At 48.1% G+C, this 22,882-nt stretch overlaps 2 protein-coding genes and 1 pseudogene across 18 annotated transcripts in view; 1 reads left to right on the top strand and 2 right to left on the bottom strand.

The window, feature by feature from the left end:
• Positions 1-1,499: 1,499 nt before the first annotated feature.
• SAA2 (serum amyloid A-2 protein) lies at positions 1,500-4,927 on the bottom strand. Its single transcript, NM_001444888.1, is given in 4 exon segments — positions 1,500-1,787; positions 2,191-2,329; positions 4,386-4,477; positions 4,895-4,927. Coding segments are annotated over 3 exon segments (390 nt in total). The 5' UTR covers positions 4,474-4,477; positions 4,895-4,927; the 3' UTR covers positions 1,500-1,624.
• Positions 4,895-22,882, bottom strand: part of HPS5 (HPS5 biogenesis of lysosomal organelles complex 2 subunit 2) — a 71,844-nt gene continuing 53,856 nt past the window's right edge. For 15 of the 17 annotated variants that reach the window (XM_085006994.1, XM_085006911.1, XM_085006887.1 and 12 more), the window contains 2 exons: positions 7,282-7,431; positions 4,895-5,506 (listed from right to left, as the gene is read on the bottom strand). In XM_085006994.1, coding sequence (XP_084863120.1) covers positions 5,500-5,506; positions 7,282-7,431 — 157 coding nt within the window. In that variant the 3' untranslated portion in view covers positions 4,895-5,499. The remainder of the gene's footprint in view (positions 5,507-7,281; positions 7,432-22,882) is intronic. The other 2 variants (XM_085006981.1, XM_085006986.1) reach the window with 1 other exon arrangement.
• On the top strand, positions 15,579-16,408 carry SAA1P (serum serum amyloid A-1 pseudogene; annotated as a pseudogene).

The following is a 22,882-nucleotide window of genomic DNA, read 5'->3' as shown; positions in this document are numbered from 1 at the left end:
AATCACAGGGCAGAGGTTAGCCTTCGCTTTGGGGTCATAGAGATGTGACCTTGAGTACCAACTTTGCCCCATCAGTATGGGCAATTTTCTTAAGACAACAATCCTCCTGTAATGATTGAGAACAAGACCTGTTAAACATACACTGAGCGCAGAGTCTCAAGGATTACCTTACCCATGGGGCCTTCACCCATCCCCATGGGAGATTTCCCAATTCTGGGGTCCAGGATGGTCTCTGCTTTTGAAGAAACCCAGTTCGAGAAGAAGTCTGTAAGCCATGCAAGAACAGTGTAAATTTGTTTGGTCTCTGCCCTTCACGGGGGTCAAAAAGACACGTCAACTATTTTGACAACCCTCTCCACAGGTGTCTTACAATTTTCTTCCCAAAATAATTAAAAGAATCAAAGCTCAGTCTACTCCCAAAAGAGTAATCCCTAATTTGGCAAGCCCCATAACATTTTCCTAGCTTCACCCAGGACCTGTCATAGGGTAAACATAGCAAGCATTTGTTAAATATCTATTGAATAAATGACTTAGGAAACAGAACTAAAGTTCAAGAACTAAAGTTCTAGAACTAAAGTTCAAGCTTGTGATGATACATCTCTACTCAACAGGTTTAGAACAGGTTTTTTTTGTTTGATTTTGTTTTTGTTTTGTTTTTAGGGCTGCACTTGTGGCATACAGAAGTTCCCAGGCTGGGGAAAAATCAGAGCTGCAGCTGCCGGCCTACGCCACAGATACTAGACACATCTTCGACCTATGCTGCAGCTTGCAGCAATGCCACATCCTAACCAACTGTACAAGGCCAGGGATCAAACCCACATCCTCATGGATACTAGTGGGGTTCCTAACTTGATGAGCCAAAATGGGAACTCCCAGCCTTCTGTATTCTTTAACCCCTTAGTAGTTAATGGTGTCACCAGTTAATAATTTTTTGTATGAAAATTTCCCTTTGCAAATCACTAACTGGTTTCTAGACCCTGACTTACAAAGCTGAGGTGGCTTTACAGCTTCATTTGGCCTGAAATAAGTCAAGGACAATAGAGAGGAGGGAATCAGCGATGGAGGCGCTTCTGGATGGTGCTCACAGAAATCGGTTAATAGATGGATTTGTAGGAGTTGCTGAGAAAGGAACGGGACATCAAGGTGGTCATGCTGGAGTGGGATTCCACACTCCAGTCCTGCCCCCACACAGACACCACTGAGGACAAGCTAAGGGGACCAGACCCCGGGGCAGAGAAGGCGACAGGACACAACTGACAGGGAGTGAGGGGGCCTGCACACACAGGGGCCTGGGAAGAGCAGCAGTGCAACCAGAGGGGCCTGGAGAGGAGCGGGTCTCACCAGGGGAAGGCTCGGGGCAGGGAGTCTGCCGTGTGGGACGCTGAGATGGTGTCCCTGACACCAAACACAGGGGCACGGGCTCAGCCTTCACCTGGCTGTCCAGCCATCACCCTTGGCACCAAACACACTGTCCTTATACCAAAGAATAACACACAGTCTTCAGCAGTCCATCTCCTAAGCATTTATTAGATCTGCTGGCTTCTGTGCACAGAGAACCCACTAGCTGGGTGTCCCCGCCCTCAGGGGGCTCACAGCCCATCTCCTGAGCAGAGGCAGAGGCAGCTCAGTACTTGTCAGGCAGGCCAGGAGGTCTGAAGTGGTTGGGGTCCTTGCCACTCCGGCCCCATTCATTGGCAGCCTGGTCAGCCCTCGAGTCCTCCACTCCGTGGCCACTGTCTCCATGCTTCAACCAGTCTGTGACTCTCTGGACATTCTCTCTGGCATCGCTGCAATGGGGGAGGGCAGCAGGGAGGTTAATCCAGGGCTGAGGAGCAGCAGCCCCACCTGACCCATGGCTCCTCGTCCAAGGAGTTGATGACTCTGAGAGGAGCCAAGGAAAGAGGGGCTAAAGCCCTGAGGCCACCCGGGCACAGCCCGCCTCCGCCCTGCGGGTCCCCCTTATGCTGGGTAAACAGCACCCAGAGAGGGAGGCCAGGGAATGGCCTGTTGCACCAGCCTTGCTCGGCTCTGCAGCTGCTCAGACCCCACACAGGGCACAGAGGGGAGGGTGGAGAAGAGGAGGAGGGGCCCCAGCCCTTCAGGAAAGTTCTGCAGGGGGTGGCCCCTCCAGGCTGCCCTCTGCAGGGAAGCTCTGCTCACCCACCCCTGCATTCCCAGGGCCCCTGCTACCTGATCACTTTAGCAGCCCAGGCGCCCCCAGGTCCCCTTTGGGCAGCATCATAGTTGCCCCGGGCATGGAAGTACTTGTCTGAATTTTTGTAATTGGCTTCTCTCATGTCCGAGTAGGCTCTCCACATGTCTTTGGCCCCTGGAAAGGAAAGCACACGGAAAAAGGATATCAGGTGAACAGAAAACTGTGACATAACCTTAGAGAAGAATCAAGGAGTGAAAAAGCTTCCACTGACACAGTTTCAGTTTGTGGTCGTAGCACCATGGATGCCAGAGGGTGAGAAGAGCATTGCTTCCACCCAGGTGGCTTCTCCCGGCGACTCGAAGGAGACTCGTGCAGGGTGGCGGGGCAGGGGGAGGGCAGCTGTGTTGGACCTGGTCGTCTGACCCTGTGATGCTGGCTCAGGGCCCCATCTCACTCAGGGCTCCACATGATGTGTTCATAGGGGACAATGGGACTCTTCAACTTCATGGCATTGAAATTTGGGGCCAGATCCTTTTTGTTGCTCAGGGCTGTCCTGGGTATTGAGACATGTTTAGTGGCATTCCTGACCTCTGCCTGCCAGATGTGGTAATCTGTTTCCCAGTGTGACATCCAAACATGTTTCCAGACATTGCCAGATATCCCCAGGACACAAAATTGCCCTGAGTGCAGAAGCACAGTTATAGCACAAAGCTTCACAGGAGAAGACCCATGGGGCTTGGGTGGTGAGACAGATTCTGAGAAAGGGGCAGACATAGTACCTCTGCCTTGACACCAAGGGAATGTATTCCTGACGCATGACGGCGCTGACTGTGACCTGAGTTCTCAGGCTGGTAGGCATACAGTTGGCATCCTGAGAGCTTTCAAAGTGGACAGTACTGATGACGTGGGTTGCCTAAGGAAGCAAGCCCTAGAGCAGTGGTTCATTTTCATCCCTGGCTGCACTTTCCAGTCAGCTGGGAAGATGCTGAAAGTCCAATGAGACCTCACAGCCCAGGCCAATTACCTCACTCTCTGGGGGGTGGGGTCTCAGGCATCAGTAGTTCCCCGGTGACTCCAACACGCAGCCCATACTGATCAGTGCCCAGCTTGATGGTGTGGCACTGGGACAGGTCACGCTGGGAAGAGCTCTGGCCTCAAGGCAGCTGGGTTCAAACCTCTATCCTGCCATCTGCTGACTGACACCCAGGCCCCTGGCAATGGACTCAGCTGCTCTAAGCCTTGTTCCCCCTTCAGGGGCAGGCGGATGCCTCCCTCAGGGACATGTTTTGCAGGTAGGCAGGTGGCCAACTGTCCCTGTGCACCTAGAACTGCCCCAGTGAGCACTGAGAGTGTCATGGGAACCTCCTCAGACCTGGGCACAGCGGGGGAGCTGGTCCCCTAAACTGCATGGAAGTGCGGAGTTGCTAGTGGAGGCTTGATGTGCGCTGTTGGGTCCCCCACCATACACTGCTTCTGTTGTTGTTCGTTAAAAGGTTAGGAAAGGGGAAACAGTGGCCCGGGGACAGCGTCACTCGGGGTAGGAAGCATCCGCAAGAGCTCAGCTGAAGGTCTCTGCATTTCCCAATTAGGACATGGAAGGAAAGAAGGAAGGAAGGATGAAGGGAGGGGAGGAGAACAGGCAGGAAGCTTAATCCTACTTTGCACAATGGCCCTAAGGGAAATTTTGTATTATTTCAGGACTTGTTCTTTATTTAAAAAAATTTTTTTATCTTTATTTGTGGTCTTTTTAGGGCTGCACCTGCAGGATATGGAAGTTCCCAGGCTAGGGGGTCTAATCAGAGCCACAGCTGCTGGCCTACACCACAGCCACAGCAACAGGGGATCTGAGCCACATCTGCAACCTACACCACTGGTCACAGCAACAGCAGATCCTTAAGCCACTGAGTGAGGCCAGAGATCGAACCTGAATCCTCATGGATCCTAGTCGGATTCGCCAACCGCTGAGCCACAAAGGGAACTCCATTTCAAGACCTGTTCTGTGTCTTTCACTCAAACTTACCTTTCAGCTGGGAGTGATGACTTTTCTCTCTCTAGTAACTGATTGACATGAATCCTGTGCTTTTCAATCTCTTTGACAAGAAGCTCCCCAGACACCTGGCACATTCTACCCACAGGGCAACACCACCTAGGACAGTAGCTCCAACCCTTAAGGGTGCTCAGGGTGAGTCCTCGAGGCCCACAGGTGCCATGTCCCCTCCATGGGTCTTACCTTCATAAGCCTCACCAAGGAAGGAAAGCCACTGACTGTGGACTCCCAGCACCAAGGAGCAGAAAATGAGGCCTGTGAAAAGCTTCATTGTGCTGAAATGACAGCAGAAGGTCAGGGAGACACGGGCAAGCCCTGCACACACATCTGCTTTGGGATTTGTAGGTCAAGGAGCGCCTGGCTCCTCATTTCCATCTGTTCTCATGGGATGCTCAGTGGTCCATCTAGGAAACACTGCAGCAGGACCTCACTCAGAGCCCCAAGCCCTCCTCTCTGAACCCTCCAGCCCTGAACCCAAGACTGTCTAAGGGGTCACCAAGGTGGCACCGGTGGAGGACGAGGGCAGTTGGAACCAAGTTGTCCCTTCCTGAAGCAGCCTGTAATTAATCAAAAGGCATTTCCCATGTGCCACTCTCCCTGCAGCGACCTCATACAGAACTAACACGCAACAAAAGAATTCTTTTTTAAAGGATATTTTTGTAAAGAACGGACTCCTTGGAGCAGTCCCCCACCTGAATTCTGGTGGAGCAGAGCTGCTGGTGGCTGCCTGCTGGGGAGAGGTGGCTGGTATTTATACTGAGCCCTCCTGCTGGGATCATGGGTGAGAAGAAGAGCTGGGCTGGTGCCAGGTCATTTCTCCTACAAAACTGCAAGGGGAAATTACTGGACAACCATGTTTGTCCTCACACACAGGTCATTTCCCAGTTGTGCAACCCTGAGAAACAAGGTAGGTCTTGCGGCCTGGCAGCCACTGTCGGGGGTGGAGGGGCTGAGGCAGGGGCCACCAGAGCTGCAGAGATGAAGGGCCTGGAGCTCTGGGATGGAGGCCTTGGGGCTGCTGGCAGATATGAGATTAGTGATGACGGCTCCAGCCTGGCCCTTCCTTTTCTGGTCCTTTCCTCAGGATGGTCCCTGCTGGGCAGACAGCAGGTGTGACAGAAATTAAATCTTTTGAGCTCATGTCTAAAGCGCTTGACCATCAAAGCTGATAGACCGGCCCCTCTGAATTTCATGGTTGCCCTGAGTTCCTTCCTCACCGCTTGTATGCCGATGCTGAGTTCTCAGTTCCAGGTGCAGAAAAGCCCCCTTGGCCACTCAGCTACGCACTTCATAATGGTCAACACCTATTAATGACAAAAAGGCATAATGAAATAAGAAGAGAAGTTTTTTTCCCTCTTTTAAAAATTTTGTTATTCAAATAGTTGCTTTACAATGGTCTGTTGATTTCTGCCGTATAGTAAAGTGATTCAGTTATACATACATATGTATATATACGCCTTTTTAAAATGTTTTTTTCTGGGGGTTCCCATTGTGGCTTAGTGGTAATGAATCCAGATGCGGGTTTGATCCCTGGCCTCGCTCAGTGAGTTAGGGATCTGGCGTTGCCATGCACTCTGCTGTAGGTCACAGCTGTGGTTCGGATCCTGCGTGGTTGTGGCTGTGGCTGTGGCTGTGGCGTAGGCCCTTTCCACAGAAAAGAAATGAACCTTTCTACAGAAAAGAAAATCCTGTACTTGGAGAACAGACTTGGGGACAAGTAGGGGGGAGTGGGATGGATAGGGAATTTGGGGTTAACAGATGCAAACTATTGCCTTTGGAATAGATAAGCAATGGGATCCTGCTGTATAGCACTGGGAACTATATCTAGTTCACTTATGATGGAGCATGATAATATGAGAAAAAAGAATGTATATATGCATGTGTGACTGGGTCACCTTGCTGTATAGTAGAAAATTGACAGAACACTGTAAACCAGCTACAATAGAAAAAATAAAAATCATTATAAATGAAGAAAAAAGACACAGTACAAAATAGCACCTAAACCAACAACTATCTAGGAAACAACCTTAAAAAATACACAGATATTTACAGAGAAAACTTAAGTTTGTTAGGGGATAAAAAGTGGGGATGTATGTTGTGTTCATGTTTAACTTATTAAAGGCATCAATTCTCCTCGGGTTAATTTATAAATTCAGTGCAATCCTAATTAAAAAATTCCTAGGGGATTTTAAAAGGAATGCAACAGATTTATTCCTTACAGATGAATAAAATTCCCTGAATAATAAAGTCAATTTAAAAAAAAATAAGGGCCTCTGAGGTGCATGAGCTTGGGATTTAACCCAAGTGGGGAGGCTACAGTGACCACTGTGTGCGTCTTTGGCCCAGAGGGTGTCCCTGGGGGCCAAGAGAAATGAGGGTTGTTTACAGAACCAGTTGTGTCCCAAATAGGCATCAGAGAAGTAGAGCCACACAGCTTTGAAGGTTCTCCTTATGCCAGGCCTGGATGAAACAATTTCACATCAAGCAGTGGGGGCCCATGGGGAAGTGTGTGTCCCACCCTTTGCCTCACCATCCTTCAGGACTTGTTAAGATGCTGTTGGGCTGCACCTGGGGCCAGTGCATGAGAGACGTGGAAGACATGGTGATGATTCAGTGGGCATCGCATCGCATCCTCCCGCCCCGGCACGAGCAGTATAGCCTGTGCTCTGTGGCACCAAGGGGACAGGACTGTGGCGCAGGCCAGGGCAAGAGGAATGTGAACAGTGCATAGAACCCATTGGGGATGTAGGTATGGTAGGTCCCTGGGATGGACGCAGGCAGGTGATGGAAGATTTAGGGAGTCCACTTTCTGTGTGGCAGGCTGGAGGCAAATGTGTGTAAAAGAGGAGGCACTTGCACTTGACTGACAAGAACTCTAGAACACAGTGGAGTCTTCCATGGAGGAGGTCACCAGGTTCTTGACCAGTGTGCAGCGGAGCAAGAGAGGACCACTGGGTGTGGATTGAGACTGGAGGCACTGAGGTAGCAGAGTAGAGGTTACAGGGATGTACAACAAGATAAAGCAAGCCAGGCAAGGAAACTACATCCGCTGGAAAGAGCCTCATACAGTCCGGCTCACCTGACAACCACAGGATGCTCGAGCCACCCCAAGGGCACGTCAGAAGATGTGTTAATCTCGTCTTTCCGTTTTCTATCTGTTTTTGATGCTTTCACATCCCGGGATCTCGCTGCCCCCGAAGGGGCCACCTCTCCCAGAGGTAGCCAATTCCTAGAGATTAGTAAACCAACCTATGAATGAGACTTTCATGTGCAAACCAACCAACCACCCCAGAGCCCACCTCAACCACCTCCTTTATCAGGCTCTCACACTCTGGGCCACCATCCACCTGCCCTAATTACTCCAGGACCAGGTACCAGACAACGAGGGACCAGCCCTTATGCCCAGAGCCAGCTGGAAGTATTCAAACTAGCCAGTCCTAAACCTGCTTACCCACCTCACTCTTCTTCCCATGGAAACCACAATAAAGACATGTTTTCTCCTACTTCCTCTGTCCCCTGATCTACCCTGGGTAAGATCAACCTCATATGATCAATCCCTCCCCTCACTAGCCTGGAGTTTCCCCTTCTTTTGGGATCTGTGAGTAACAAGCTATCTTTTTTTCAGCTATGTCCATGGCATGTGAGAGTTCCTGGGCCAGGGAATGAACTCAGGCCACAGCAGGAACCAGAGCCACAGCAGTGACACTAGATCCTTAACCTGCTAAGCCGCCAGGGAACTCCCAAGCTATCTTTTTAATGGCAGTTGTCTCCTGATCTATTGGCCTTACCATACCTGAATCACAATAAAAATCTATATTTCAAAACAGAAATATTGTTGTGAGTATTTCAATGAGAAAAGAGAGCCAAAATGTTGAAAATAGGGGGGGAAAAGAAACAACAAAAAACCATACACATATGTTCATTAGGAGGGAAGGCATCTCGAGTCAGCCAAGAAGGAATGCTAGCAGGTTGAGGTGTTAGCCATATTATAGAAAGTCAAGATTTAGAATCTTACTGAAGATGGGATGGAATTGGGGTGAAGGTCTGAGGAAGCACAAAGTATTTCTTTCCCTGATCAATGACTCCCCATCTATCTGAGAGAGCCCACAGGATTAGAGTTGGTGGAACCTAGGAAGCAGATTTGGGACATGTTATAGCCGGCTGGACCACAGGAAGCCATGGGCTCAGGTTTTCCTCTCACTGAAAGGAAATGGACCTTTCCCCACTGAATGGACCTTCTCACTGGTCCAAATGCCAATAATTCTAAGACTTTCTCAAACATGCCAGACCTGGAGGTGGGCACATCTATGTGCCGAGAAGGACAGGTATGCCAAGCCAGGGCTCTGTCATCATCATCAGCCCCAGACTTTTTATAAGTGGCACCTGCCCCAGCTTTCCTGCTGACCTGGGTCAGGTCTCCTTGATCTGATTCCCCATCCCTGGAAGTACACGTGATGAGTCTGGAGCCCCTGAATCAGGATGGGGGCTTTGGAGTGATGGAGGCTCTGCTTTTGGGCAGATTTGCCCATCCAGCAAATCCGACCAGAGGACACACTACTGGGAATATAGAAAGAGATAATGTGTAGAGAGTTGTGTGTCCCTATTTAGGCAGAGAATCAACTTAGTTCAAAGAAAACTGGAAGGCAAATCACTTGGACCTGGACACACTTTTGTTTATTGAACCATTGTGTTGTAAACCATATTTCTCTGAAGGTAAGAGGAACCAGGAGTTCCAGGATGGTTAGGACACACAGCGCTAAACAAGCAGTCCTTGTTTTCCAAATTAATCAGATTGAGACAGACTCTTTAGTAAATCTAGAAGTTTAGCTTTGCTCAATCAATAAGCAATCAATTCCCCATGCTGGATTTTCCTGTCAGTGCATGGGAAAAGAGTCTCTTCTTGACATAACATTTTACTGTCCATCTAGAATGAAAACCTTTTTAACTTTATAGAATTGAAAAGCATGCTGAACGATCTAGATATTTGAAAAGCTTAGCAAATACAGGCTTAAGAATGATTCATAAGATGTACTTATTAATCACTTGAAATTGACACTAAACTTAAGAAGAATTATTGGGACTTCAAAGTTTTCGTCTCCCACTTATTTCCCTTCCCCTTTCAATTGTATGTGAAATCTAAAATACGATACAAATGAACTTACTTACCAAACAGAAACTGATTCACAGGCTTAGGAAACTAACTTATGATTACCAAAGAGGAACTGGGGGTGGGGTGGATAAATCAGGATTTTAGATTAACAGATATAAACTAGGAGTTCCCATTGTGGTGCAGCGGAAGTAAATTTGATTAGGAACCATGAGGTTGCAGGTTCAATCCCTGGCCTTGCTCAGTGGGTTAAGGATCCAGCATTGCTGTGAGCTGTGGTATAGGTCAAAGATGCGATTCGGATCTAATGTTGCTGTGGCTGTGGTATAGGCAAGGAGCTGTAGTTCCAATTGGACCCCTAGCTTGGGAATCTCCACATGCCATGGGTATGGCCCTAAAAAGCAAAAAAAAAAAAAAAAAAAAAAAAGATACAAACTACTATATATAGAGTAGATAACCAACAAGCTACTGTGTAGCACAGATAACTGTATTCAATATTCTGTAATAAATCATAATGGAAAGAACATGCAAAAGAATATACATATATATACACAAATATATGTACAACGGAATCACTTTGCTGTACACCAGAAACTAATACATTATAAATCAACTATACCTCAATAAAAACAACAAAATTTGCCCTCCCCAAATGAATTCTTAGTTTCACCAATATTACATAATTCCATAAGAGATTTGAGGCTTTGAATTGTCTATATAATTCAATACTCCCTTTTGCAAGAGTTTAAAAAGAAAAATAATAAAATATTTTAAAACACAATGCAGAGGCGTTCCCGTTGTGGCACAGTGGAAACAAATCCAACTAGGATTCATGAGGATGCGGGTTTGATCCCTGGCCTTGCTCAGCGGGTTAAGGATCTGGCATTTCTGTGAGCTGTGGTATAGGTCTCAGACTCAGCTTGGATACCCAGTTGCTGTGGCTGTGGCCTAGGCTGGCAGCTACAGCTTCAATTTGACCCCTAGCCTGAGAACTTCCATACGCCACAGGTGCGGTTCTTAAAAAAAAAGGCAAATAAAATAAAATGCAGAGCTTTTTTGGACATTGACCACACCAGGTGCAGACTCTGAGGGTGGCCAAGATGTTGCTACACATGGGCTGGTGATATAATCCCTCTCTTCCCCTGCATGTTCTTTATCTTGATCCTATCCATCAACTTGAGTCCCAAAGGCTTCAGAGGAGCAGTAAGCTTCAGCTAACAGTCTTTGGGGGAAAAGATGCAGAACTAAGTACAGACAGGTTCAAATCAGGGTTTCCTGGTGCCTGGAAAATGCAGATTGGAAATTCCAAGCTGCTCTTTTCGTTTTCTTTTTTTCCTTTTTACAGCCACACTTGCAGCCTATGGAATTTCCAGGGCAAGAGGATGAAGTGAAGGTGCAGCTGAAGCCTACGCCACAGCCATGGCAACACCGGATCCAAGCCGCATCTGCGACCTACACTGCAGCTTGCAGCAACGCTGGATTCTTAATCCACTGATTGAGGCCAGGGATCCAGCCCACATCCTCACGGAAACTATGTCCAATTCTTAACCTGCTCAACCACAATAGAAAATCCCTCTTTCCTTTCACTATACTTTTTGTATATAGAATTTTATTTATTGGCAACTTACTGATCTTATCATCAAATAAGTATGAGCTTTCTCTCCATGCATGTGGAATCATTTTTCTCCCTAATTATAAGTCTCATTTTCATCAAAGCATAGCCTGGATCTGGTTATTTCTTGGCCCCTCTCCCCCAGTGTGTGCCTAACATCTCGTGTAGTGGCTGCTGCATTGAAGGCTCTCAATGAACAGTTGATGAATGAATAAATTAATGAACATGACATTGTAGGAAATCTTAAAAACTCAGAATAAGATCAACACTCCCCACTGCCCAGAAACACAGATACTGTTCGATGTGCAACTTTTCAAGTTATGAACATAAGAACATATTCTATTGCACTCTTTCCCCCCCAAGACATTATCTGTGCTTCTCCAGGTCATTAAATGTTCTTTCACAATATGATATATGGAAGAGCAGAAGTCATACTAGGTCTGCCCGAATCCAGGGCGTGGCTCTTAATGCTGCCTCCAAGCCCAGGATTTTAGGGTCTGAGATGGGAACCCAGTATCACAATCTCTACTGGGAAGACATCCTGGTGTTTTGTAATGAGACTTTCTGTCAGAGATAAGCATGGAAAAGTGGAGTAGGGGCAAAGTCTGGTTTCTATTACCAGAAGCTGAGATTGCTTTATCCAATGTCATTTCCCAAACCAAATCATCCAACCTGGAATTACCATAAACCACACTTCCTACTTTTAAGAGGTATATAAGTTCTCAGAAGAGGGCATCTGAGAAGTTACGGAGGCAAGGAGCTGGAGTAGAAAGGGCTCCGGCAGAGGTACTGTGTGCACCCTTGGTTCTGGGCTTTGAGTGAGTCATTTACACTCCACAGCTTCTCCACCAGAAGAGGGTTTGCAAGTGGGCTGTTTCTTAGTGAGGAAAAGAGTGGCATTCCTAGGAGCTATGGTGCATGTGTGAGAAAGAAGGAACTGGCTGTGACTCTATAAAGGATGAATTCATAGATAAACAAAGCACCTCTGTCCTAGGGAGAAAATCTGGATCCCCTTTCCAGTAACAAGAGGTCTCAAAAGGTAGAAAGACCTGTCCTATTGGGCCTAGTGACACTAAGTTTGTATGCTGTGTGTCAGCTTGAAAACTTGACTTTTTTTTTTTTTTGCCACCCCACAGGCACATGGAGTTCCCGGGCCAGAGATCAGATCTGAGTTGCAGCTGCAACCTACAATGCAGCTGCTGCAATGCCAGATCCTTTAACCCACTGTGCTGGGCCAGGGATCGAACCTATGTTCTGGCGCTGTTTAGATGCCGCTGATTCCGTTCCACCACAGCAGGAACTCCTAAAATTGATGTTTTATTCATACACTTTTCATAGTAAACACGTGTTGGGAGTATACCTTTCCCACCCTCCTCTTTTGTCACTCCTGTCTCTCCAGACTTCAGAACCTTTGGGAGGAGATCAGAAAGGCATCCACACGGTTTCATTTTACAGTCCTTTTGGACCTTGGGAAGGTGGGGTGGTTTTACTGGCTCATAAGTATCAGGCTTTCACAGCACAGCACCGCACACTCAGCCCAAAGCAGTAAAAGATCCCAGCTGCTGTCACCACACAATATGCTAAACCACAGTTTCCCTTACCTGTTCTCCTGTTCCTGCCTTTATTTTATTTTTTTACGTCTTTGGTCTTTTTAGGGCTGCAACAGCAGCATATGGAGGTCCCCAGAGGTCTAACTGGAGCTGTAGCCACCAGATCCTAGGCGCGTCTGCAACCCACACCACAGATCATGGCAATGCCAGATCCTTAACCCACTGAGTGAGGCCAGGGATCAAACCTGCGTCCTCATGGATGCTAGTCAGATTCGTTTCCCCTGAGCCACGATGGGAACTCCCAGTTCCTGGTTTTACTTCACATAAATGAATTTCTCTAGGCATCAGCCTCAAGCTTCCACACACTCTACCTGAGCCCTGGGTGAGAAGGCTCTGTGATGAGTACTCTTCTTATCTTTGCCTAATTCCTTTCCCTGTTCCAAAAACCTGAAACTTGTCTTCCCCATGTTGATTCCACTTTAGTGTCACCCTCTCCCATGGGATATACCTCCTGCAGTTCCTGAACAACAGAATGGGAAAGAAGGGTCTCTATCCTCTCTTTTCTCCACTGCCATTTCCACAGACTTCATCCCTGATGTTCTTGGGAGTGTCTTCTAAGTCCTGTCAAATTTTTTACTGCTCTCTCTGGAGCTTTACCAAGGTCATCTGCACATGTGATTTCCAAAACAGAGAGATTTTAAAACACAGGCATCCTGAAGTCCCTTCCAAACTTGCTGAATCAGAACCTGCAAGATGTGATAGACAGATAGATAGATGGATGGATAGACAGATAGATATAGTATGTATATGTATACATATACATGATATGTGATGGGTATACGTGACATTAGTTATATTGCAGAACTGTCCAGCATCCTGAAATCTAAGATTTTGCTCTTTCCAAAGCCTCAGTATGCAAATATTTGGGAAGAGCATGTTCCAGATGAAAGGAATAGGTAATCAAGCCCCCGGAGATGGGGGTGGGGGAGATGTGCCTAGGGGCTTTAGGAACAGGGAGGAGACCTGTGTGGTGGTTGGGGCAAAATGAGTGAGAGGAGAAATGTGGGCAATGAGGAGTGGGTGAGACAGAGCAGACAGAATCTTGAGAGCCACTGCAAGGGCTTTGGCTTCAAGTATGGGTAAAACTGAGATCCTCTGGAGGCTTTGAGTAAAGAGTGACATGATTTGTCTTGTGTTTTAACAGTCTGGTTGCTGTATTGAAAAGAGACTAGTTGGGGGCAACAGTGCAAATACGGAAGCCAGTTAGGGGTTCATCACAATAATCCAGACCATGAGGCATGATGGCAAGGATGGAAGTTGTAGAGGTGATGATGATAAGTGTTTGCTTTCTGGACAGATTTTCGGACACTAAATTCAGCCCTTCCAAGTAGGCTGGATTTCACTGCATATAAACAATGCCCACATTCATCTCTAAAGACTAAGACTACACAGTGCACGTCATTGTTTCAAAGCTCTTCCATGCTTCTTAACTTCCAAATTCCACCTTCACACAACCTCTATAAGTCTCCTTCATTCACTCACTGATTCAATAAATAAAAGAAACTGTTATAGATGGGGTGCTGTGCAAGGTGTTAGACATACGGCAGACTGTCAATGAGCCAGACATGGTTCTTCCCCCTGGGTTTTGTGCCTTGTGGTGCCAAACTCAGAAATGCAAACAGGTAGAGAGTGATGAGTCCTTGACAGGCAAAGGTCAAGTGTTCCCTCAGATCTCTGTCTCAAAACACATCTTTCTGGAGTTCCTGTCATGGCTCAGTGGTTAACGAATCCAACTAGGAACCATGAGGTTTCGGGTTCCATCTCTGGCCTCGCTCAGTGGGTCGGGGATCTGGCGTTGCCATGAGTTGTGGTGTGGGTCGCAGATGCAACTCCGATCTCCCGTTGCTGTGGCTCTGGCGTAGGCCGGTGGCTGCAGCTCTGATTAGACCCCTAGCTCGGGGGGTGGTGTAGGTTGCAGATGCGGCTCAGATCCCCCATTGCTGTGGTTGTGGTGAAGGCCGGGAGCTGTGGCTCCAATTAGACCCCCTAGCCTGGGAACTTCCACATCCCGCAGGTGCAGCCCTTTTAACGAACAACAGAAGCAGTGTGTGGTGGGGGACCCAACAGCACACATCAAGCCTCCACTAGCAACTCCGCACTTCCATGCAGTTTAGGGGACCAGCTCCCTCGCTGTGCCCAGGTCTGAGGAGGTTCCCATGACACTCTCAGTGCTCACTGGGGCAGTTCTAGGTGCACAGGGACAGTTGGCCACCTGCCTACCTGCAAAACATGTCCCTGAGGGAGGCATCCGCCTGCACCTGAAGGGGGAACAAGGCTTAGAGCAGCTGAGTCCATTGCCAGGGGTCTGGGTGTCAGTCAGCAGATGGCAGGATAGAGGTTTGAACCCAGCTGTCTTGTTTGTTTGTTTGTTTGTTTTGTCTTTTTGCCTATTCTAGGGCCATGCCCACAGCACACAGATGTTCCCAGGCTAGGGGTCTAATCAGATCTGTAGCTGCCAGCCCACACCAGAGCCACAGCAACGCAGGATCCTAGCCATGTCTGCGACCTACACCACAGCTCACGGCAACGCCGGATACGTAACCCACTGAGCAAGGCAATTTTGTGTCCTGGGGATGTCTGGAAACATGTTTGGATGTCACACTGGGAAACAGGTTACCACATCTGGCAGGTAGAGGTCAGGGATGCCACTAAACATGTCTCAATACCCAGGACAGCCCTGAGCAACAAAAAGGATCTGGCCCCAAATTTCAATGCCATGAAGTTGAAGAGTCCCATTGTCCCCTATGAACACATCATGTGGAGCCCTGAGTGAGATGGGGCCCCGAGCCAGCATCACAGGGTCAGACGACCAGGTCCAACACAGCTGCCCTCCCCCTGCCCCGCCGCCCTGCACGAGTCTCCTTCGAGTCGCCGGGAGAAGCCACCTGGGTGGAAGCAATGCTCTTCTCACCCTCTGGCATCCATGGTGCTACGACCACAAACTGAAACTGTGTCAGTGGAAGCTTTTTCACTCCTTGATTCTTCTCTAAGGTTATGTCACAGTTTTCTGTTCACCTGATATCCTTTTTCCGTGTGCTTTCCTTTCCAGGGGCCAAAGACATGTGGAGAGCCTACTCGGACATGAGAGAAGCCAATTACAAAAATTCGGACAAGTACTTCCATGCCCGGGGCAACTATGATGCTGCCCAAAGGGGACCTGGGGGTGCCTGGGCTGCTAAAGTGATCAGGTAGCAGGGGCCCTGGGGATGCAGGGGTGGGTGAGCAGAGCTTCCCTGCAGAGGGCAGCCTGGAGGGGCCATGCCCTGCAGAACTTTCCTGAAGGGCTGGGGCCCCTCCTCCTCTTCTCCACCCTCCCCTCTGTGCCCTGTGTGGGGTCTGAGCAGCTGCAGAGCCGAGCAAGGCTGGTGCAACAGGCCATTCCCCGGCCTCCCTCTCTGGGTGCTGTTTACCCAGCATAAGGGGAACCCGCAGGGCAGAGGCGGGCTGTGCCCGGGCGGCCTCAGGGCTTTAGCCCCTCTTTCCTTGGCTCCTCTCAGAGTCATCAACTCCTTGGACGAGGAGCCATGGGTCAGGTGGGGCTGCTGCTCCTCAGCCCTGGATTAACCTCCCTGCTGCCCTCCTCCATTGCAGCGATGCCAGAGAGAATGTCCAGAGAGTCACAGACTGGTTGAAGCATGGAGACAGTGGCCACGGAGTGGAGGACTCGAGGGCTGACCAGGCTGCCAATGAATGGGGCCGGAGTGGCAAGGACCCCAACCACTTCAGACCTCCTGGCCTGCCTGACAAGTACTGAGCTGCCTCTGCCTCTGCTCAGGAGATGGGCTGTGAGCCCCCTGAGGGCGGGGACACCCAGCTAGTGGGTTCTCTGTGCACAGAAGCCAGCAGATCTAATAAATGCTTAGGAGATGGACTGCTGAAGACTGTGTGTTATTCTTTGGTATAAGGACAGCGTGTTTGGTGCCAAGGGTGATGGCTGGACAGCCAGGTGAAGGCTGAGCCCGTGCCCCTGTGTTTGGTGTCAGGGACACCATCTCAGCGTCCCACACGGCAGACTCCCTGCCCCGAGCCTTCCCCTGGTGAGACCCGCTCCTCTCCAGGCCCCTCTGGTTGCACTGCTGCTCTTCCCAGGCCCCTGTGTGTGCAGGCCCCCTCACTCCCTGTCAGTTGTGTCCTGTCGCCTTCTCTGCCCCGGGGTCTGGTCCCCTTAGCTTGTCCTCAGTGGTGTCTGTGTGGGGGCAGGACTGGAGTGTGGAATCCCACTCCAGCATGACCACCTTGATGTCCTGCTCCTTTCTCAGCAACTCCTACAAATCCATCTATTAACCGATTTCTGCGAGCACCATCCAGAAGCGCCTCCATCGCTGATTCCCTCCTCTCTATTGTCCTTGACTTACACAAATTCCCAGGGACAAACATGTCAAGAAACAGAGGCGTGGGGAGTTCCCATTGTGGCTCAGCGGTTAACGAATCTGGCTAGCATCCATGAGGTCTCAGGTTCAATCCCTGGCCTTGTTCAGTGGGTTAAGGATTCGGGGTTGCCCTGAGCTGTGGTGCAGGATGCAGACTCGGCTTGGATCTGGTGTTGCTGTGGCTGTGGTGTAGGCTGGTGGCTTAAATATCTCATTCGACCCCTAGCCTGGGAACCTCCATATGCCATGGGTGCTGCCCTAAAAAGCAAAAAAAAGCAAAAAAGAAACAGAAGCATAAGGATAATATCAATAATAAGTTTCAGGAGGCTTTATATCACATTGGTTATGTTGTATTCACGAGAAGTCATTTACCCTTCCTGGGCCCTGCCTAACAGGGAGGCAACAACACATTGCTTCTCATTGAGGAAACTGTGTCATTAATCAAAGGGGTTAGGGTCTGTTAGAGCACAGGAATCATGAGTGACTCTATGAATCACAAAATCTTAGGTAAACCAAGAACCTACACCTTAAATAAAAAACGTTGGTTCTGGTGTTTGGTTTTTTCAGAGTACAGATTCTAAGCAGTGAAATGATCTAACCCTTGAGAGGCTTGTGACTAGACTTCTGGATCCAACTTTTATTTCAAGTAATAATACGCTGATTATTAAAATTTCCCTCTTGACAAACCTTTTGAATGCTTGCTTTATCCAACCTTGTGCATCCTCCTTTCTCTAACTTTCCTTATTTCCCCCCCCCCGCCCCCATTTTGCAAAAATCTCCACCTACAGCACTTGGGATAGAAATCTAATAGTTAATCTCCTCATGACAAAGCTTAGTTCACAACTCAGCATCAATTCAAACTTTACCATTAGAACCCTGAGCTCAGGGAGTTCCCTTCATGGCTCAGCAGTTAACAAACCCGACTAGGATATAGGAGGATGCGGGTTCGATCTCTGGCCTTGCTCAGTGGGTTAAGAATCCAATGTTGCCATGAGCTGTGGTGTAGATCGCAGACACGGCTTGGATCTCGTGTTGCTGTGGCTGCAGTGTAGGCCAGCAGCTGTAGCTCTGATTCAACCTCTAGCCTGGGAACTTCCATATGCCTTGGGTGCAGCCCTAAAAAGCAAAAAAAAAAAAAAAAAAAAAAAAAAAAAAAAAATTCCTGAGCTCAGCAGTGCTTTGAGTCTGCTCTTACAGGCCAATCTGCCAACACTCTCTCCCTAATCCCAGTTATCCAGCTCCAGCCTTATTGTGTCAGAGTCTCACTTTTCTGATACACGGCCTAATCCTCCTTAAACCTCTTCTCCCTATACCTCTAACAGTGTCTTCTGATGGGAACTGTGTGAGAAAGATCCCTTGTGACAAACTACCTTATATTCACACTCTTTCATCTTCCCTGACAAAGGAATTAAACTTGTCTTTCCCCTGTAGATATTTTGTCATTAATCCTCTCCCTTAGGAGGGCTCCTCAATCCCTCTTTCAGAGTAGAAGTGTACGCCAGCCATCGGTTTATTTTCCCTGAGCTCCACATCCACCCTTCTTCATGCTGCTCGTTATATAGGAACTTGACCCTGTAAGCATTTCTCCCTCATCGGCTGGGCACCATGTTCACCTCTGTCAGTTCAGGGCACTGGAGGGACAGTGCAGGGGATAGACACCTCCTGGTTTGCGCTTTCCTCCCCTCCAGCTCCTGCAATGTTCTCCTCTTGAGCAGGACACCCAGTGACACTCCTCCCAGGGAGGAAAATGTGCTTGTCCTTCATTGTATGAGCAACACCTCGAAGAGTCCGGACAATTAGCAAACGCTTCTCCAATAAATTACCACCTTGAAAACACTGACTTCAATTCACACCACTCCTGGTGTGTGAATTGGGAGTGCTGGGTTGCAGGTTCGATCTCCAGCCCGGCACAGTGGGTTAAGGATCCAGCGTTGCCGCAGCTGAGGCTTAGGTTGGGTCTGCAACTCAGACCTGATCCCTGGCCTGGGGAACTCCATGTGCCTTGGGGTGGCCAAAAATGAAAACCAAAAAACAAAAAGCAAACGAAATGACATGTTTCTCTGCTTGTTCCAGGCCTCTAAGCCACACTCAGGACAGCTGTCCTCCCCTCCTTTTCCTGAACGCTCTCTCTCAGCTGCATCATACCACACTCTTCCCTTGTTTTCCTTCAATTTTCCTTTATCTCCTCAGCTGGCTTTCCCTTTTTATTTCTCCATATTCTCTCCAACAAGTACAGCAAATAGTACCCATATGCTAAGGCCCCTGAAAATGACACCTCCACCTCAGAACCTGGTTTCCGAGTTCCTGCTTCTGTATCCAGTTGGCCCTTCAACATCTCTGACTGGATGGCTTCCGGAGATCCCAAACTTAGTGTGTCCCAAGGTGAACTCCCAGTTCCCTCCAGAACCCTTCAACCCAGGCTCCTCCATTGCAGTAAATGACACGACGGTTCTCTCGGCCGCTCACCCCACCCACCGAGGGGCACGCTTGGGCTTCCCTTCCCTTTATCCCACATCCCACCCACTAGCAAGTCCTGTGATTCTACTCCCAAAATTCACCTCTAGTCTGGCAGCCTGGTCTCCTGGCCATGCCCTGCCTCACCTGGGCTCCTGCAGCAGCTGTCTAACTCGTCTCCCCATTTCCATGGCTCCCCCCTCAGCTTCAGTTGACTGTATAATTCATCATCCAAACCGAGTCACTTTCCATTATAAAAAGGGGCATTAGTAATGATTATGCGAGGATGACAGGAATAACCTGGGACCATCACAGACAAAACAAGCCATGGGTCACCCTACCTGTCTATCTGTCTTTGCAAGCTGTAATCTGATCATCTTTCACCTCTGCCTAAAAATCTTCCACAGGACTGGTGCCTGGGCCCCCAGCACCATCTCATGCCATACCCTCCCAGCTCACTGCTCTCCAGCCACACCGCTCTTCCCCCAGTCCCACCACTGAGTTGAGCCCTAACTTACCAGAGTATCTGCTCATGATGTTGCCTTGGCCCAGAACACTCTTCCCGTCTGCCCTTCACATGAATGCTTCCTTCTTATCCTGTGCCTCTCACTCGAAATCCCTCTTCGGAAAGTCCTTCTCTGACTACTGAGTGGCCTACCATGACTCTTCTTTCTTTCTTAGCAATTATCAATATGTGAGATGATTTTATTCATTTCTCAGTTTGTTTTTTCTGTTATTTGGGGTTTTTTTGTGGTTCCTGTTTTAATTGTTTTCTTGATCTGTCTTCTATCCTAAACTGTAACAACGTCTGTCTTATTTAACTTTAAATATCTGGTACTGGGAGTTCCTGTCCTGGAGCAGCAGAAAGGAATCTGACTAGTATCCATGAGGTTGCAGATTTGATCCCTGGCCTTTCTCAGTGGGTTAAGGATCCGGTGTTGCCGTGAGCTGTGGTGTAGGCCGGCAGCAACAGCTCCAATTACACCCCTAGCCTGGGAACCTCCGTATGCCATGGATGCGGTCCTAAAAAGACAACTAAATAACAAACAAACAAAAAAAAAAATAAATAAATATCTAGTACCAAGCAAAGTATCCAACACATAATAGGATTTTAACAAACACTTATTGAACATGTAAATAATCTAGAGAATTTGTTATTATTTATTTTTTGGTTGCACCCTCTGCATACCAACGTTCCTAGGCCAGGGATCCAACCCGAAGCACAGCAGTGACAACGGCGGGTCCTTAACCCACTGAGCCACCCTGAATCCCTTTCTAAAATTTTTTAAATTGAGACATAGTTGATGCACAATATTGTATCAGTTTCAGATGTACAACACAGCGATTCAGTTTTGTTTTGTTTTGTTTTTGTCTTTTTTGCTATTTCTTGGGCTGCTCCCGCGGCATATGGAGGTTCCCAGGCTAGGGCTCGAATTGGAGCTGTAGCCACCGGCCTACGCCACAGCCACAGCAACTCTGGATCCAAGCCGCGTCTGCAACCTACACCACAGCTCACGGCAACGCCGGATTGTCAACCCACTGAGCAAGGGCAGGGACCGAACCCGCAACCTCATGGTTCCTAGTTGGATTCGTTAACCACTGCGCCACAACGGGCACTCCAGTGATTCAGTTTTTAAAGGTTATACTGCATTTATAGTTATTACAAAATATTGGCTATATCCCTGTGCATCCTTGTAGCTTGTTTATTTCATATATAGTAGTTTATACTTCTCAATCCCCTATCCCTATTGTGCCCTTTCCCCCTTCCCTCTCCCACTGATAACCACTAACTGGTTCTCCATGTCTGTGACTCTGTTTCTTTTTTGTCATATTCAAGTTTGTTTTACTTTATTTTATTTTTTGCTTTTTAGGGCTGCACCCACAGCATATGGAAGCTCTCAGGCCAGGGGTCAAATCGGAGCTGCAGCTGCTGGTCTACGCCACAGCCACAGCATCGCAGGATCCGAGCCATGTCTGCAACCTACACCACAGCTCATGGCAACATCAGATCCTTAACCCACTGAGCGAGGCCAGGGATCAAACCTACATTCTCATGGATACTAGTTGGGTTCATTTTTGCTGAGCCATGATGGGAACTCCCAAGTTTGTATTATTTTAGATTCCACATGTAAGTATGTCAAAGTTTTCATCACAAGAAAAAAATGGATTGTAATGAATGTTAATTCGACATATTGTGGTGATCATTTCACAATACATACAGGCATCAAATCATTATGTTATATACCTGAAACTAATATAGTGTTATCCATCAATTAAAATAATAATAATAAAGGCTACTCCAATCAGCACCCAGTAACACTAGATGAGGTGAACCAGATAGCCTGAGCTCATGTTTGACCCTGTTGGAGTCAAGTTCCCAGGCACCTCTCAGGGAAAGCTCTTTCTCCAAAGAAAGTTTACTTAAGCCTAAATAAACTGAGAACAGACCAGGCTGAGAGACTGTCACCTGGAATTCTGTCAGAAATGCAAAAATCTCAAGCTCCACCTCAGATCTACCAGGATCAGTTATATAACGTGTGGGTCCCAGTGCCAAATAAAATGTGGGGACCTTGTTCAGGAATTATTAAAAATTCCGAGATTTAACCAAACACAGGGCTCTGCATGATGGCACAGGGCCTCACGCCAGGGAGACAGGCAGTTTACTAGGAAAAGCTACATAGCCAAGGGATTAAGGACACTGACATAATGTCATAAACCCAGGCTCTACCTACAAATATCAAGTTCAAATAAAGCCTAGATCACTAGAAGAATCTATCAACTTGAATATGCAGACTGACTCAGAGTCGCCTCTTCTGGGATAACATATTACCTGGGCAAGAGGGGAAAATACCATCTGAGAAAACAACCTCTGTATTGAGGACATGGTGTCCACACTTAGCATTTTTCTGAACCCTCTGGGAAGAAATGCCAAGCAGGAATTTTCCAGGCCCTTCTTGTGGTTTGTGTTTGATCCACTAGACCCGAGTTGACTGGAAACTCCAGGCTCATCACCTCCACACAGCAGCACCGTGTCGTAATTCTGTAATTTTACTCGGGAAGTTTCACAGGATCCAGATTTCTTCTAACTGAAGGGGTGGGAAAAGCTGCGTTTGCTCTGACCTTGCTCTAAAGTTCCTCCTGTTCTTGACATGACAGGTGATTTCAGCCCCTTGTTGTGCAACAAGATGGTTAAGATGGCAAATTTTATGTTATCTGTATTTTACAATAAAAATGAAACAAAACAAGGTGACATGGAACCTGAAGGGACAGAACTCTGGCGGAACCTCAGCAGCTGGGCCCTGGCTGGGGCAAAGGGCAGGGCAGGTCAGAGTGGAGCAGGGGCATAACCAGAGTGCAAGGCAGAGCATGTCCAAGAGCAGAGAACTCAGGCCTAGAAGAGAACACTGACAGGACATTCTTGGAAGTAAACTGTGGCAATGTTTTCTTAGGTCAGTCTCCCAAGGCAACAGAAATAAAAGTAAAAAATAAAATAAAACAAATGGGACCTAATCAAACTTCTCAGCTTT

This window comes from Sus scrofa, chromosome 2 (genome assembly GCF_054392235.1).
Source record: "Sus scrofa isolate SSC_HxYL_T2T_F1_AM1 chromosome 2, Sscrofa_HxYL_maternal_Yorkshire_Landrace_v2.0, whole genome shotgun sequence".
In the NCBI taxonomy this organism is placed as follows: Eukaryota; Metazoa; Chordata; class Mammalia; order Artiodactyla; family Suidae; genus Sus; species Sus scrofa.
The sequence above is the reverse complement of the archived record's forward strand: the minus strand, read 5'-3'. Positions and strand labels throughout refer to the sequence as shown.